General features: G+C 43.6%; 1 protein-coding gene across 4 annotated transcripts in view; it reads left to right on the forward strand.

The window, feature by feature from the left end:
- Nucleotides 1–14,185, forward strand: part of map3k4 (mitogen-activated protein kinase kinase kinase 4) — a 168,012-nt gene that overhangs the window by 101,627 nt on the left and 52,200 nt on the right. For all 4 annotated transcript variants that reach the window (XM_033025715.1, XM_033025714.1, XM_033025716.1 and 1 more), the window contains 5 exons: nt 1,420–1,536; nt 5,000–5,099; nt 5,224–5,307; nt 10,018–10,266; nt 11,617–11,766. In XM_033025715.1, the coding sequence (XP_032881606.1) occupies nt 1,420–1,536; nt 5,000–5,099; nt 5,224–5,307; nt 10,018–10,266; nt 11,617–11,766 (700 nt within the window). The remainder of the gene's footprint in view (nt 1–1,419; nt 1,537–4,999; nt 5,100–5,223; nt 5,308–10,017; nt 10,267–11,616; nt 11,767–14,185) is intronic.

Consider the following 14,185-nt stretch of genomic DNA (forward strand, 5'->3'; position numbering starts at 1 on the left):
TCTTTGGAATCTCCTCAATCTACTCTGCCTAAGCTAGAACCTATTATTAAGAAAGTGATGATAGGGCATTTGGAAGATATTTATTGGTATTGGTAGAACAGCATGGATTTTACAAAGATGTAATAATTTTCGATAAATCTACTTTTGTGAGATTTGAACGTGGAGAATACAGGCAGTATCTCCATTATAGGAGCACTGGCCTATGAATTTTTACTTTACAAATATTTTCCGATGGATTTTGAAACAATTGTTTGAAACAAGTTTAGCTCCCCTAACCTTCACAGCAGAACGTCACACAGGGGAGTCGGTGAGATAAACCAGGGGATTTGGAGTTGGCCAGTGGAGTCGGTGCCTGAACATGCTGCCAGGGTCAAGGCAAGGTTTTCAGCGGGAATTAGTAGCTTGAGCGGCAGTGTGGCTGTAGTATAGCGGGGTAGATCTACCAGCTGCTGCGGGCTTGCAGGCATCTTCTGCCAGGTGACAAAAGGACATTTCCACATGCCTTCTCTCCCCCAACGCCGAGCTATAATATTCATAAACTGGGCAGAGCTGGAAGCGCCTAGCAGACTCTCTCTGCACAGTGGTAGAGTTACTGCCTTACAGCGCCAGAGATCTAGGTACGATCCTGACTATGGGTGCTGTCTGTACAGGGTTTGTATGTTCTCCCTGTGATCACATGGGTTTTCTCCGGTTTCCTCCCACATTCCAAAGACGTTCAGGTTTGTAGGTTAATTGGCTTCAGTAAAATAATTTGAATTGTCCCTATTATGTAGGATAGTGCTAGTATACGGGGATCGCTGTTTGGTGCAGACTCGGTCACTGAAGGACCCGTTTTCGGATTGTATTCCTAAAACTAAAACTAAAACAAACTCTCGCTCACTCACCAAGTCAGTGAGGTGGACTGGTGGCCACTCTTCCCGCACCTGCTAGCTCTCCTGTCATGCCTGTTTCTGCAGCCCTCTCCCACACACTGTTTCTGGTCCTTTTTCACTCACCAATAATTCAGGTTACGAACAGTTCTCGTGAACGGAGCCCTGCCGTAACCAGAGGACTGCCTGTAAATTGGGGAGAAGAAGGGATCAGGGTATTTGGACTTTGAGAAATCTTCAGCAAGGCGGTTAATAAACAACATTAGAGCATGCAGATTGGGGATAATATACAGGACAGGTTAATGGACAAAAAAGTGAAGATAGGATTCAATAATTTAGGGTTGGGAGCATGAGACCAGAAAGGTGCGAGGATTGGTGCTGGGACCCACAATCAATGACTGGAGCAGGGGCCCGAGAGTAACATATCATCGTTAGCAGTGTTAGCCAACACCTCAATGCAGGAATTATTCTGTGTGTGAAGCTCTAATTAGAACTTTGGCATGGCTGCATACTGGACTGAACAAGTGGTTAATTTACACTCTCTCTTCAGTGACATAGCTGGAATGTTGCTGAAGTCTACAGGAGAGTTCTTGGATTCAGGTCTCCCGGAAAGCTGTGACGAATTGTGGGCGAGTGCTGATGACAGTACAGCATCCGATGAAATCAGGTACTGCAAGTATTACCATGACCATTGAAAACAGTCTAATGAACATGTCTTGTCATCGATGTGGCTGAAGTCGTCAAGTTTATTCGTCACATACACATAGGAGATGTGCAGTGAAATGAAAAGTGGCAATGCTCGCGGACTTTGTGCAAAAAACAAACAAACAAACAAACTACAAACAGAATGGAACAGAATCACATATTCTTTTACATATTACATATTGTGGGAGGAAAGAAAAGAAAAAAAAACAGCAATTTAAAAAAAACTAGAATGGTACAGTAAAGTTAGTCCCTGGTGAGGTAGGAGTTTACAGTCCTAATGGCCTCTGGGAAGAAACTCCTTCTCAACCTCCATTCTCACAGCATGGCAACGGAGGCGTTTGCCTGACCGTAGCAACTGGAACAGTCCGTTGCAGGGGTGGAAGGGGTCTGCCATGATCTTATTGGCTCTGGAGTTACACCTTCTGATGTATAGTTCCTGCAGAGGGGCGAGTGAAGTTCCCATAGTGCGTTCGGCCAAATCGTAATATTTCCAGACAAGATGCTTTCCACAGCTGCTGAGTAGAAGCCCTGGAGGATCCTCAGACACTCTGAATGTCCTCAATTGCCTGAGGTGGTAAAGGCACTGTCTTGCCTTACTCACGAGTGCTGCAGCGTGTGATGTCCATGCCATATTCTCAGAGATGTGGACTCCCAGGTATTTAAAACAGCTCACCCTATCCACAGTATCCCCATTTATCCTCAATGGTGTGTACGTCCTCGGATGATGTGCCCTCCTAAAGTCCACGATCAGCTCCTTAGTTTTTTTGATGTTCAAGAGGAGGCTGTTGTCCTGACACCAGAGTGCTAGATCAGCCACCTCTTCCCGTTAGGCCTTCTCATCGTTGTCTGAGATCAGGCCCACCAACACAGTGTCATCAGCTAACTTGATTATCGAGTTGGAGCTGAACCTAGCCACACAGTCATGTGTGTACAGGGAGTACAGCAGGGTGCTGAGGACGCAACCCTGGGGGGATCCTGTGCTCAGGGTGAGCAAATTTGATGTATTTCCCCCCATCTTGACTACCTGGGGCCTGGTGGTGAGAAAGTCCAGGACCCAGGCACACAGGCGGGTGTTGAGCCCTAATTCCAGTAGCTTCTCAGCCAGTCTGGTGGGGACTATCGTGTTGAAGGCTGAACTGAAGTCTATGAACAGCATCCTCACATAGCCCCCCTTCTGGCTGTCAAGATGAGAGAGAGCTGTGTGCAGAACCTGGGAGACCGCATCGTCCGTGGATCTGTTCGGATGGTATGCGAATTGTAACGGGTCCATGTTGCGAGGGAGGAAGGCGCAGATGTGTTTCTTCACCAGACTCTTCTGTGAATCGTAAAGTCTCTTCTGTGAATCGTAAAATATTTAAGAGTGTCTGCAGATTTTATTTTAAACATCACTTCCATTACGATACTGTAGTAACTGCAAATGATTGGTATTTTCTCTGCGTAGAAAGGAACTGCAGATGCTGATTTACACCGAAGATAGACACAAAATGCTGGAGTAACTCAGTGGAACAGGCAGCATCTCTGGAGAGAAGGAATGTGTGATGTTCAGTGTGAGACCGTTCTTCAGACTGAGAGTCAGGGGAGAGGGAAGCTAGTGATATTCTGCAGCCTACCTCTGCTCCTACACTCAAAGTTTTTAAACAGCCTTGTCTTTTCCAATGTCGCCAGTTAGTTGGAGCAAAACATTTGAATTATTTATGTTTGGTGTCTCAGTGCTAGCAATTTCCCAGGTTAATGATTCCTAAAAAGGACACACAGTGGTGGAGTAACTCATCAAGTCAGATAGAATCTCTGGAGACATGGATAGGTGACATTTTGGATCCGGACTTTGGTTACTGCCTGTGTGGAGTTTGCATATTCTCTCTGCGACTGTACGAGTTTCATCCAGGTGCTCCAGTTTGCTAACACATCCCAAAGACATGTGAGTTTGCAGGTTAATTGGCCTCGGTAAAATTGCCCCTTAATGTGTAGTGAGTGGATGAAAAAGTGGGATAACATGGAGCTAGTGTGAACGGGTGATTGATGGTCAGCGTGGAGTCGTTAAGTTTAGTTTAGTTTAGATATACAGCACGGAAACAGGCCCTTCGGCCCACCGGGTCCACGCCGACCAACATTAACACAATCCTACACACACTAGGGACAATTTTTACATTTACCACGCCAATTAACCTACAAACCTGTACGTCTTTGGAATGTGGGAGGAAACCGAAGATCTCAGAGAAAATCCATGCAGGTCACGGGGAGAACATACAATCTCCGTACAGACAAGCACCTGTAGTCAGGATCAAACCTAGGTTTTCGGTGCTGAAGGACCTGTCTTCATGGCTCTAAAAGGGTAAAACTAAAACGAAAACCTGCTAATTGGCCCACCATCTTTGTGGAGTTTGGTTGACGTACAAAATGACTTGGGCAAACTACCTAAATGTTCCTTTCCTTTGCCCGATTATGAACAACATTGGTGACAACCGAAGGAAGAGAGGAGAAAGGGAAGAATAATTAGTTGGACCTGCATAGAGTCATGAAGTGATACATTGTGGAAACGGGTCCTTCGGCCCAACTTGCCCACACCGGCCAACATGTCCCAGCTACACTAGACCCATGTCCCCGCGTATGGTCCATATCCCTCCAAACCTGTCCTATCGATCCACCTGTCTAACTGTTTCTTAAATGTTTGGATAGTCCCTGCCTGAACTACCTCCTCTGGCAGCTTGTTCCACACACCCACCACTCTTTGTGTTAAAAAGTTATCCCTCAGATTACTATTAAATCTTTTCCCCTTCACCTTAAACCTATGTCCTCTGGTCCTTGATTCACCTTCTCCGGGCAAGAATCACTGTGCATCTACCCAACCTATTCCTCTCATGATTTTATACACCTTAATAAGATCCCCCCCTAATCCTGCAGCGCTCCAAGGAATAGTGTCGCAGCTTACACAACCTCTCCCTATAGCTCAGACCATCTAGACCTGGCAACATCCTTGTAAATCTTCTCTGTACCCTTTCCAGCTTGACAACATATTTCCTATCACACAATACTCTAAATGCGGCCTCACCAACATCTTATACAACTGCAACATGACCTCCCAACTTCTATACCCAATACTCTGACTGATGAAGACTAATGTGGCAAACGCCTTTTTGACCATCCTATCTACCTGCGACTCCACCTTCAAAGAACCATGCACCTATGTAAAGTGAAATATTTAGGGTGTGCATGTTTCTCTTTAACAAAAATGTTTAAGCCATGTTTCTTGAAGCTGCTTGTGCTTATTTGATTGCCTCTAGAAGTTGTTTTCCCCCTATTTTCTTATAATTGAAACTCAAATATTGGAAAAGTGTTAATAATGGATATTTTTTTATTTTTTCCCGACTATTATTTTGTGTGGGATTCTTTCCAGAGGTGAATGTGTGGTGTAACTGTCTTCACAGGAGATCCATTATAGAGACCAGTCGTGCATTAAAAGAGCTCTTTCACGAAGCTCGGGAGAGAGCATCCAAGGCTCTGGGTTTTGCCAAAATGCTGAGAAAGGTAATGTATATATGGGCATTTGTGAAAATAGTGTAAACATGGATAAATGTAGTGTAATAAATTAATACATAACTCTTGGAAAGAATATTTTTCAACATTAAAATCTGTTTTTCTTTTGGTTCAGGACCTAGAAATAGCAGCTGAATTTACTTTGTCGGCTCCAGTTCCAGATTTTTTAGAAGCTCTTAAAACAAAAAAATATGTCAAGGTAGGTTTTTCTTTTTAAATGTTGTCTATCATTAACCACACTGATGTGTATTCCATATGTCAGCATATTCAGTTGAAGTAGTATCTTGCTCTGAACTCGGCAGGGAAAAGGGATTTTGTTCCCTAGTTTTAATTGATATTGGTTTATTATTATCTGAGGTACAGAGAAAAGCTTTTGTTTGTGTACTATCTAGTCAAATCAAATACTAGTACAATCAAGCCCAACACAAATACATTAGGTAGTTTCCTCCACACGCAAACTGAAGGAACAGCATCTCATATTCCGCTTAGGTATGAACATTGAATTTGCCAATTTTAGGTAAGCTGTAACAACCACCCCCTCCCCATCCCCTCCCCACCTATTTCTCCTGGACTTGCACATATTTCTCTTCTCCCCCTTTCCCTCCACCTACATTCCTTCCTCTAGCTTAACAATTCACAACTCTTCAATGCATTTGATTTACACCTTCTGTTTTTTCATCTCCAGCCTTTATCTATCTGCCTTTCAAGAACACCCCCTCACCTATTACCAACCATGCTCCGTCCCACCCCTTCCTCCTCCCTACAATCAGTCTGAAGAAGGGTCCCAACTCGAAACATCACCCTATCCATGCTCTCCAGAGATGTTGCCTGACCCGGAGTTACTCCAGCACATTGTCTTTTTTTGCCTAAGGTAAAAGTTGGTTCAGTGGGACTGCTGCACAGGCAGCCCCCAGGTTACCACAGGGTTCGGTTTCTGAGAACTGTTTATAACCTGAATTATTCGGAAGTGAGAAATGATTGGAAACAGTGTGTGGGAGAGGATTGCAGAAATAGGGAGCAAGCGTGGGAATAATGGCCTCCAGCCGGCCTCACTGACTTGGTGAGTGAATCCCACAACGCTTGGAGCGTGCAGCGTTTGGAGAGAGCAGGAAAGTCTGTATTTGCACGGGGTGATCGGTGGAGACGAGGCTGAATGAAAGACACACACAAAAGAAATATGAAGAATGGACTCCAACAAAGAAACTCCACAATTAGAGAAGGAGATGTCAGCTCTGCATCGTGAGAAGAGATTGTGGATTGCAAATCATAGAAAATTGCTCTGTTAAACCCCCTTTTCACGGGGCGAGTTGACGCAAGATGTCACCAGAGTGAAGAGGTCGTGGTCCAGCACGAGTCTCGCACGATATAACGGCAGTAGATAAAGAGTTCCCACGGTACTCGGCATTTATGTTATTCGTGCGAGTTACTTGGCCGTTTCCCGAGCAGTCGCGTTAAATCTTGAATGAACATCGTGAACTACACGTGACACAAATGATGTAACTTTTTTTTTCACACACTATATATATCCTCCCTTGGTTGAATCGGCTCATTTGGAGACGTAGAGTGGTGGAATTAAATAGAACTTCAAGCATTGGATGTATTCCGTTATATTAAAAGTTCTGAACAGTAAATAGAGCCTGCCCTCCGCATTTAATGTGCTATTTCTTGTGCTTCTTGGATACCTGAGCACAAGTTGGTAAATACAGATGGCCTTTTTAAAGGCAAGCATTACAAGTGAGAATTGCCTGCCCTCATGCATAATTCTTTTTATGGCTCTTTAAACTTCAAACACAGAGGGTGTAAAAGCTGTCTGCGACTTTTTTACTTTGCAGCTGCAGGGCAGACAGACAGACTTATAAGAGAAGTTTAAGTTTACTGCAAACACAGAACTTTTACATCAATAGCAATGTATGTTTTAAAATCTTGGATAACATTAAATGGTTCTCCTCTTGATGAACTTATATATCGTTATATAAACTCACATGAGCACTCGGGAAACTCGGCAGCCTTCGTCTCCAGCAGGTTCCTTTTCCTCTCCCTGTTTCTATAATCCTCTCTGGATTTATCGTACAGAATCTCGTTAAATTGGAACCATTCTACAAGTTCCCCCTCTTGTTCCCTGGTGAAGTTATATGGCTTTACCTTCTGCCATCTTCCCTTTACATAAGCGTCTGTAGAGGCTATTCCTACAACGGCTACTGGGGAGGCAATCTGAATTGCACCTTGCTCACCCTCTCCCTGCTCCAAGGAGCCCACAGGCAGTGTTATCTGTGGCATCTCCTGTTGCCTCTCCACCTGTCTCTCTTGCTGCGTCTCCTCCTCATTCTCCTGCATGGCAAAAACATCTCTGACCCGCTTTTCCCCCTTCCTTTGAGATTTTCTGGGAGCCATCTCTGCAAGTGTTCCTGTTAAAAAGATTATCCAACAATGACAATTAGGTGGGACGTCCTCGAAGGACACATGTTCCCATGTGTCCTTTTGAGACCACCTTTTTTAATCACCTTCTGTCCCCTCTGTCCAGCTTCCGGGTTCACCGTTCGCAGGAGTTCCCACGGTACCCGCAAGAGTTATTACGGATATCGCACGGATATCGCACTGGCCACTACGTTCATATAATGTTGCAATACTCAACCACAAGTGTACAAGTCACTCTTGGAGAAATTCCAATTTTCTTGAATTTTCTCCCGAGTGACCAAGTTACACGATGACCTGCCGTTAGCGCTACGGTGGTCCACGGTGGTCCACGAATGCCGCACTGTTATCGCACGAGGTTCCCACGATGTTGAACTCTGGTTAACTCTTGCGTCAAGTCGCCCCGTGTAAAAGCCGCATTACAAGACATATAACAAAGGTTGAAAGTGAAACTTAAAACATGTCTAGACATGCTGTGATTGAAAAGTTCACAAGGTTTAATATGATGTTATGGGTAAAGTGGATGGAGGTAACCTTAATCAATAAGCTGTATGTAATTCAAGGGAAGTCGATTTATTTCAAGCTAAAATTCTTTATGCTTTGGGATTAGATACTGGCATAATTTTTGTCTTTTGACATAAACTATGGTTATGTTGCCCGGTGTTACATGTGAAATAATAAATGCTAGGTCCTGCAGCAATCTCTGCCATGGGTTAGACAGAAAACTTGTAAGAGGAACAGTCATTGGTGAGATTGTAGGAAAGAACTGCAGATGCTGGTTTAAATCAAAGGTAGACACAAAATACTGGAGTAACTCAGGCAGCATCTCTGGATAGAAGGAATGGGTGACGTTTCGGGTCGAGACCCTTCTTCAGACTGATGTCAGGGGAGTGGACGGTATTGAGATAAAATGTAGTCAGAGACATTAAGACTGGTAGGAGAACTGGGAAAGGAGAGGCGATGAAAAGAGAGGGAAAGCAAGGGCTACTTGAAGTTAGAGAAGTCCATGTTCATACCGCTGGGGTGTAAACTACCCAAGCGAAATATGAGGTGCTGTTCCTCCAATTTGCACAGGGCCTCACTCTGACAATGGAGGAGGCCCAGGACAGAAAGGTCAGTGTGGGAATGGGTGGGAGAGTTAAAGTGTTGAGCAACCAAGAGATCAGGTAGGTTTAGGCCAGGGGTTCCCAACCTTTTTCGTCCAGTTTACCCCTGGCAACTTTAATAGCACATAACAATGGTATTTCACTTATTTATGAACAACTAATGATGAACAGATACCAGGTATACCAGAACCAAACACAGTCAAGTCAATGAAAAAAATGTACAAATTAGGAATCGACAAATTTACCCCCTGGGTAGGAGAAATTTCCCCCCTGGGGATAAATTTACCCCAGGTTGGGAACCCTTGGTTTAGGCGGACCGAGCGGAGGTGTTCAGCGAAACGATCTTGGTCTCGCCAATGTGCAGGAGAGTAATTGGTGAGGGGTGGGCGTTCACCACCGTTCGTTAAGATGTGGCCAATTTCAGACTACTGTGCCAGCTGATAAAAACAATGCCAGTATTTAATCCCAAAGGAGACAGATTTTTAGCTGGAAATAAAATATCCATCCTTTAATTATACACAAGCATATTGATTGGAAGATCCATCCACTTTACCCTTAAAATTATATTAAATCAACCATGAACTTTCCCATCGACCTCTTATTTTAAATGAACTGGGGTAGATAATTCCAAAAGTTCATCACCGTCTGTGTGAAGAAATTTCTCTAATTTTGCTCTAAACCGCCTACCCCACTTTGAATCTGGTTTTTATTTGACTGATGGGGAACTGGTAAGAGTAAGATTATATATCTCTACTTCCCGAGGAGATGGAGGAAATTCGACATGTCTCCAATGAATCTTACAGACTTTGACAGATGCACATCTGAAAGCATACTGTTGGGTTGCATCACAACTTGGTTAGGGAACAGCTCTGCCCAAGAGCGCAAGAAATTGCAGAGAGTTGTAGATGTAGCCAAGTCCACAGTCCAGAATCCCCCTATTGACTCTATCTGCACTTTACACAGCCTCGGAAAAATAGCCAACATAATCAAAGATCTTTCCCATCCGAGTCATTCCTCCCCTTCCCTACTCCTGTCCGGCAAAAGATACAGAAGCTTGAAAGCGGGTACCACCAGACGCAGGAGGAGATTCTTCCCCTCTGTTATCAGGCTTGTGAACAGTCCTCCCATAAGCTAGTGTACTGTCTGATTTATCTCTACCCTCTTGTGGACATTGGATTTTGTCTGTGGAACTGATGCGCTACAATGCTGACAACTACATTCTGCTCTCTGTATCTTCCCTTTGTTCTATTTATTGTACTTGAGTTTGACGATTGTATTTATGTATAGTGTTAACTGATCTGTTTGGATAGTCTGCAAAACAAAGCTTTTCACTGTACCTCGGTATGTGAAAAGAATGAACCTAACTGACGTGGCATACCTTTCACTCGCAGGTTCTCATTCCCAGTCTGGAGGACCTGCATATCTTTGTTGCTTGTGACCTTTCAGAGCGCAAGTCTCAGATACTCCAACTGCTGAGCGCAACTGCTGGCAAGGAATGTTCGAATGAATGCGATGAATCAGTGGACATAGCCTACCTACTCCTCACCAAAGCGCAGGAGGATTCCTGGAAATCATGGCAGGGCCACTCCATCAAAGTGCTGCCTCAGGTGGAAACAGTAGATACATTGAGAAGCATGCAGGTGAGCCTCATACAGTGGGTCGGATGCCATAATTACTCACCACACTTAGAGTCGTACAACACGGAAACAGGCCCGTTCCGCACAACTCCGCCATGCCGATCAAGATGCTCCATCTAAGCGAGAACCATTTTCTCGCTTTTGGACCATGTCCCTCTCAACTTTTTCTGTCCATGTACATGCCTCAACTACCTCCTCTGGCAGCTCATTCTACATACCCATTATTCTCTGAGTGAAAAAAGTTGCCCCTTAGGTTCCTATCAATCTTTTTCCTCTCACCTTAAACCTATGTCCTCTAGTTCTTTATTCCCCTACCCTAGGTAAAAGACATTCACCCTATCAATTCCCCTCATGATTTTATACACTCTATAAGGTCACACCTTAATCTGCGCTCCATGGAATAAATAAATAAAGTCATAGCTTACCCAATCTCTCCCTATAGCTCAGGCCCTCAACTTTTGGCAACATCCTTTTAAATCATCTCTGCACTCTTTCAACTTAATGACATCCTTCCTTTATCAGGGTGACAAAAGACTCCAAATGTGGACTCACCATGTCTTCTAATTGTGGACTCCAAATGTGGACTCACCACTTAATGTTCCAACTTCAATACTCAATGCCCTGACTGTTGAATGCCAATCTACCAAAAGTCACCTTTACCACCCTATCTACCGGTGATTCCACTTTCAGGGAACTATGCACCCGTACTCCTAGATCTCTCTGCTCTACAACTCTCTCCAGGGCACTGCCATTCATTGTGAAGGTTTGCCCCGTTTTGACCACAAATTGACTACTTCACACTTACTGCCATTTATCTCCATTAGCCATTCCTCAACCTACCTGCTCAACTGATCAAGATCCTGCTGTGATTTTTTTCATAACCCTCTTCACATTTACAATACAACCTACTTCACTTGAGTAACAGTAGGAACAACTTGCATTTGTTTAGCAACGTACCCATAAAATGTCACAAGGTTTTTCATAGAAGCATTAATCAGTGGAGAAAAGGGGGAAGGCAATGAATTGAATACAAGAACAGAAGTTACGAGAATAGACACAAAGTGCTGGCCAGGCAGCATCTCAGGAGAAAAAGGATGGGTGACATTTTGAGTCCAGACCCTTCTTCCGGCCTGAAGTACTCCAGCACTTTGTGCCTAACTTAGGTATAAACCAGCATCTGCAGTTCTTTTTTTTCTACAGTAGCCAGTTGTAAAAAACTGGCTCGTTCAATGGTTGTTATCAATAGTGTAGAATAGCTTGTCTTATTAATACTCACATCTTGGATTTTAATAAACTGTCACTACCTAATCTGCAAAGTTCATTGCTTTTTGTAAATGACTTTCCTCTCCTCAGATCCTTAATTTATTACTGGTGGTGATGCAGTCTTCACATCTTGTAAATCAGCGCAAGACCTTTCATCAATCCATAGAAAAAAAAATCTCCCTGCACCGTGAGCAGACATCCAGCCAACCAGTCATAGCCAAAGCGTTGGAGCAGCTCAAGGTACCTTGTCTTGTTCAGTTTGTTTATACAGCTGTTTTAAAACTGCCCAATTGAGGCTCATCACACAATGCAAGTTCAATAGTTTTGATAGATGCAGCATGGGAACAGATCTCTGGCCCACCGAGTCCATACCGAATGTCGATCACCCATCCACACCAGTTATTCCACTTTCACATCTACTCCCTACACAGTAGGGATAATTTACAGAGAACCATTTAACCTATAAAACCTCATACTTAGGATGTAGGAGATAATTAGAACATTCACAGGAAAAATGTGCTAACCACACAGACAGTACCTGAGGTCAGGATCAAATCTAGGTCTCTAGTGCTGTGAGGCAGCAGCTCTACCAGTTGTCCCACTGTTGCTTTGAGTAACTCAGTGCTGTTTAGTAGAAAGCTTTTTTAAATCTTATGCACATTAAAAAAAAATTAACACGTGGAAAGGACGAAGTGAACATGACAGTTGTCATGTTATTTCACTTTCTTCACACTTGTTCACAGGTTCATCCTACTGGTATTTTATCCTTGCTCCGTAGCTAACAATGTAGCATTAAAGTTCAACCCCAGGAGAGTATTTGGTACAATTAGAGATACAATTAGAAGCAAGACTGTAAAACATTGGATTAAGCTCAGTCGGGGCCAGAAATGGGAGGTAATGCTAATGCAGTGAAGTCCCTGGTGTACATAATTTAATGGCCTTCCAGCTGCAATAGTTGGAAAATCTATTCGCATTTATGGTTCAATTATGCATAAAATGAGTGTAATTAAGTAAGTAAATAAATTTATTGGCCAAGTATTCACATACAAGGAATTTGCCTTGGTGCTCCACCCACAAGTAACAACATGATATACAGTGACAGTTACGAATGACTCAGAAAACACTAAACATTAATAATAATAAAACATTAATGATAAAACACCATTGATCAAGCATGTGAACCAACAAAATACCAGATCAAAGGGAGGCTACAGATTTTTGGCTGTTGAGTAGAGCAACTACTCGTGAATAAAAACTGTTTTTATGTCTGGCTGTGGCAGGTTTAACAGTCCGGAGTCACCTTCCAGAGGGAAGTGATTCAAAGTGTTTGTGGCCAGGGTGAGAGGGGTCAGAGATGATCTTGCCCGCTCGCTTCCTGGCCCTTGCAGTGTACAGTTCATCAATGGAGGGAAGGTTGCAGCCAATAACCTTCTCTGCTGATCGGACGATTCGCTGCAGCCTCCAGGTGTCGTGCTTGGTGGTTGAGCCAAACTCGTTTGTCTCCTTGACTGACCTTAATTCAATTTCTTACAATCTTATTTCTAATCCTCTCATAAAATACTCTCATGGGTTTGAATTTGGGGCACAATTTCACTAATTTTTCTTTTGTTTGGGCAGGTTCAGGTATTTTACTGCATTAATTCACAAATCACGCAGGCTCTGTCTCAAACAGACAATGCCACTTGTGGATATACAGGGTGGCCTGGTTGAGGGAATGTTAATTCTGGTCAAATTGGAGATGCCAGGACACTAAACTTGAGTAAAGGCTTCTGGGCTGCTAGGCCATTTGGTCAATTTAAATGTGCCTTCTGCTGAAATGGGACAAGCTGCAGAATGGTGCCAGCTTGTCTGGAGCCTAGATAAGAGTTGCAGGGAAAGAATGGGACATCTGCAGATTCTTACAATTAGGTGTAAATTGCATGAAACGGATTGGGTGAATGCAAACCAGACATACACATTGTAAATTTTGTTACAAAGCTTTATTTTGCTAGATGTTGATTGGGTTAAGTGTTGAGCCTTGTCTGGGTTTCTTGAATATCTGGGCAAATGTTGCTATGTTTGCTTCCTTCCAGAAGCTCCGTTTGAATACAATGTATTAGTTACTGTATTATTGGGTTAGGAAAATGTCTATCATATTCTGTGTCAATCGATATCTGTTATTGGACTGTAAAGAGACCACCCTCATATGGTTCAGCCCCTCAAGGTTCGGGGACCTATAAAAGGTAGCTCCCACGAGATCCTGTATCGATCTTCTGGGAGAACGCTTGGGACTGCATCACCTTTTGGAGTGTCTCTGCTTGCACGAGGCTAGGATGGCTTGACCAAGCAGATACAAGGATTGAACCCGCAGTGGTTAGGTATAGTAATGGGGAACTGTTATTGTGTTTTTCCAAAATAAAGTTTAGATGCGCAAGTGCTTGACTCAGTATTTTATTGACTGAAACTAGACTGGGGGAAGCTTAGAATGAGCTATTTACATTGGGGGCTCGTCCGGGATCTCAACGGACCGCCAAACAAGTTTGCGATTAAGGGTGTTGAGCTGTTTCGATCACGAGTGCAGAAATCGGCGCCACTCTGCGATTTTTGCATTGATTTTCGGCACTTTGCTAGTCGGAGCAGATCGGTCATTCGCGGGCTTGGGAAAGGGTCCCAATGAGAT

This window comes from Amblyraja radiata, chromosome 8, assembly GCF_010909765.2.
Source record: "Amblyraja radiata isolate CabotCenter1 chromosome 8, sAmbRad1.1.pri, whole genome shotgun sequence".
NCBI classification, from domain to species: domain Eukaryota; kingdom Metazoa; phylum Chordata; class Chondrichthyes; order Rajiformes; family Rajidae; genus Amblyraja; species Amblyraja radiata.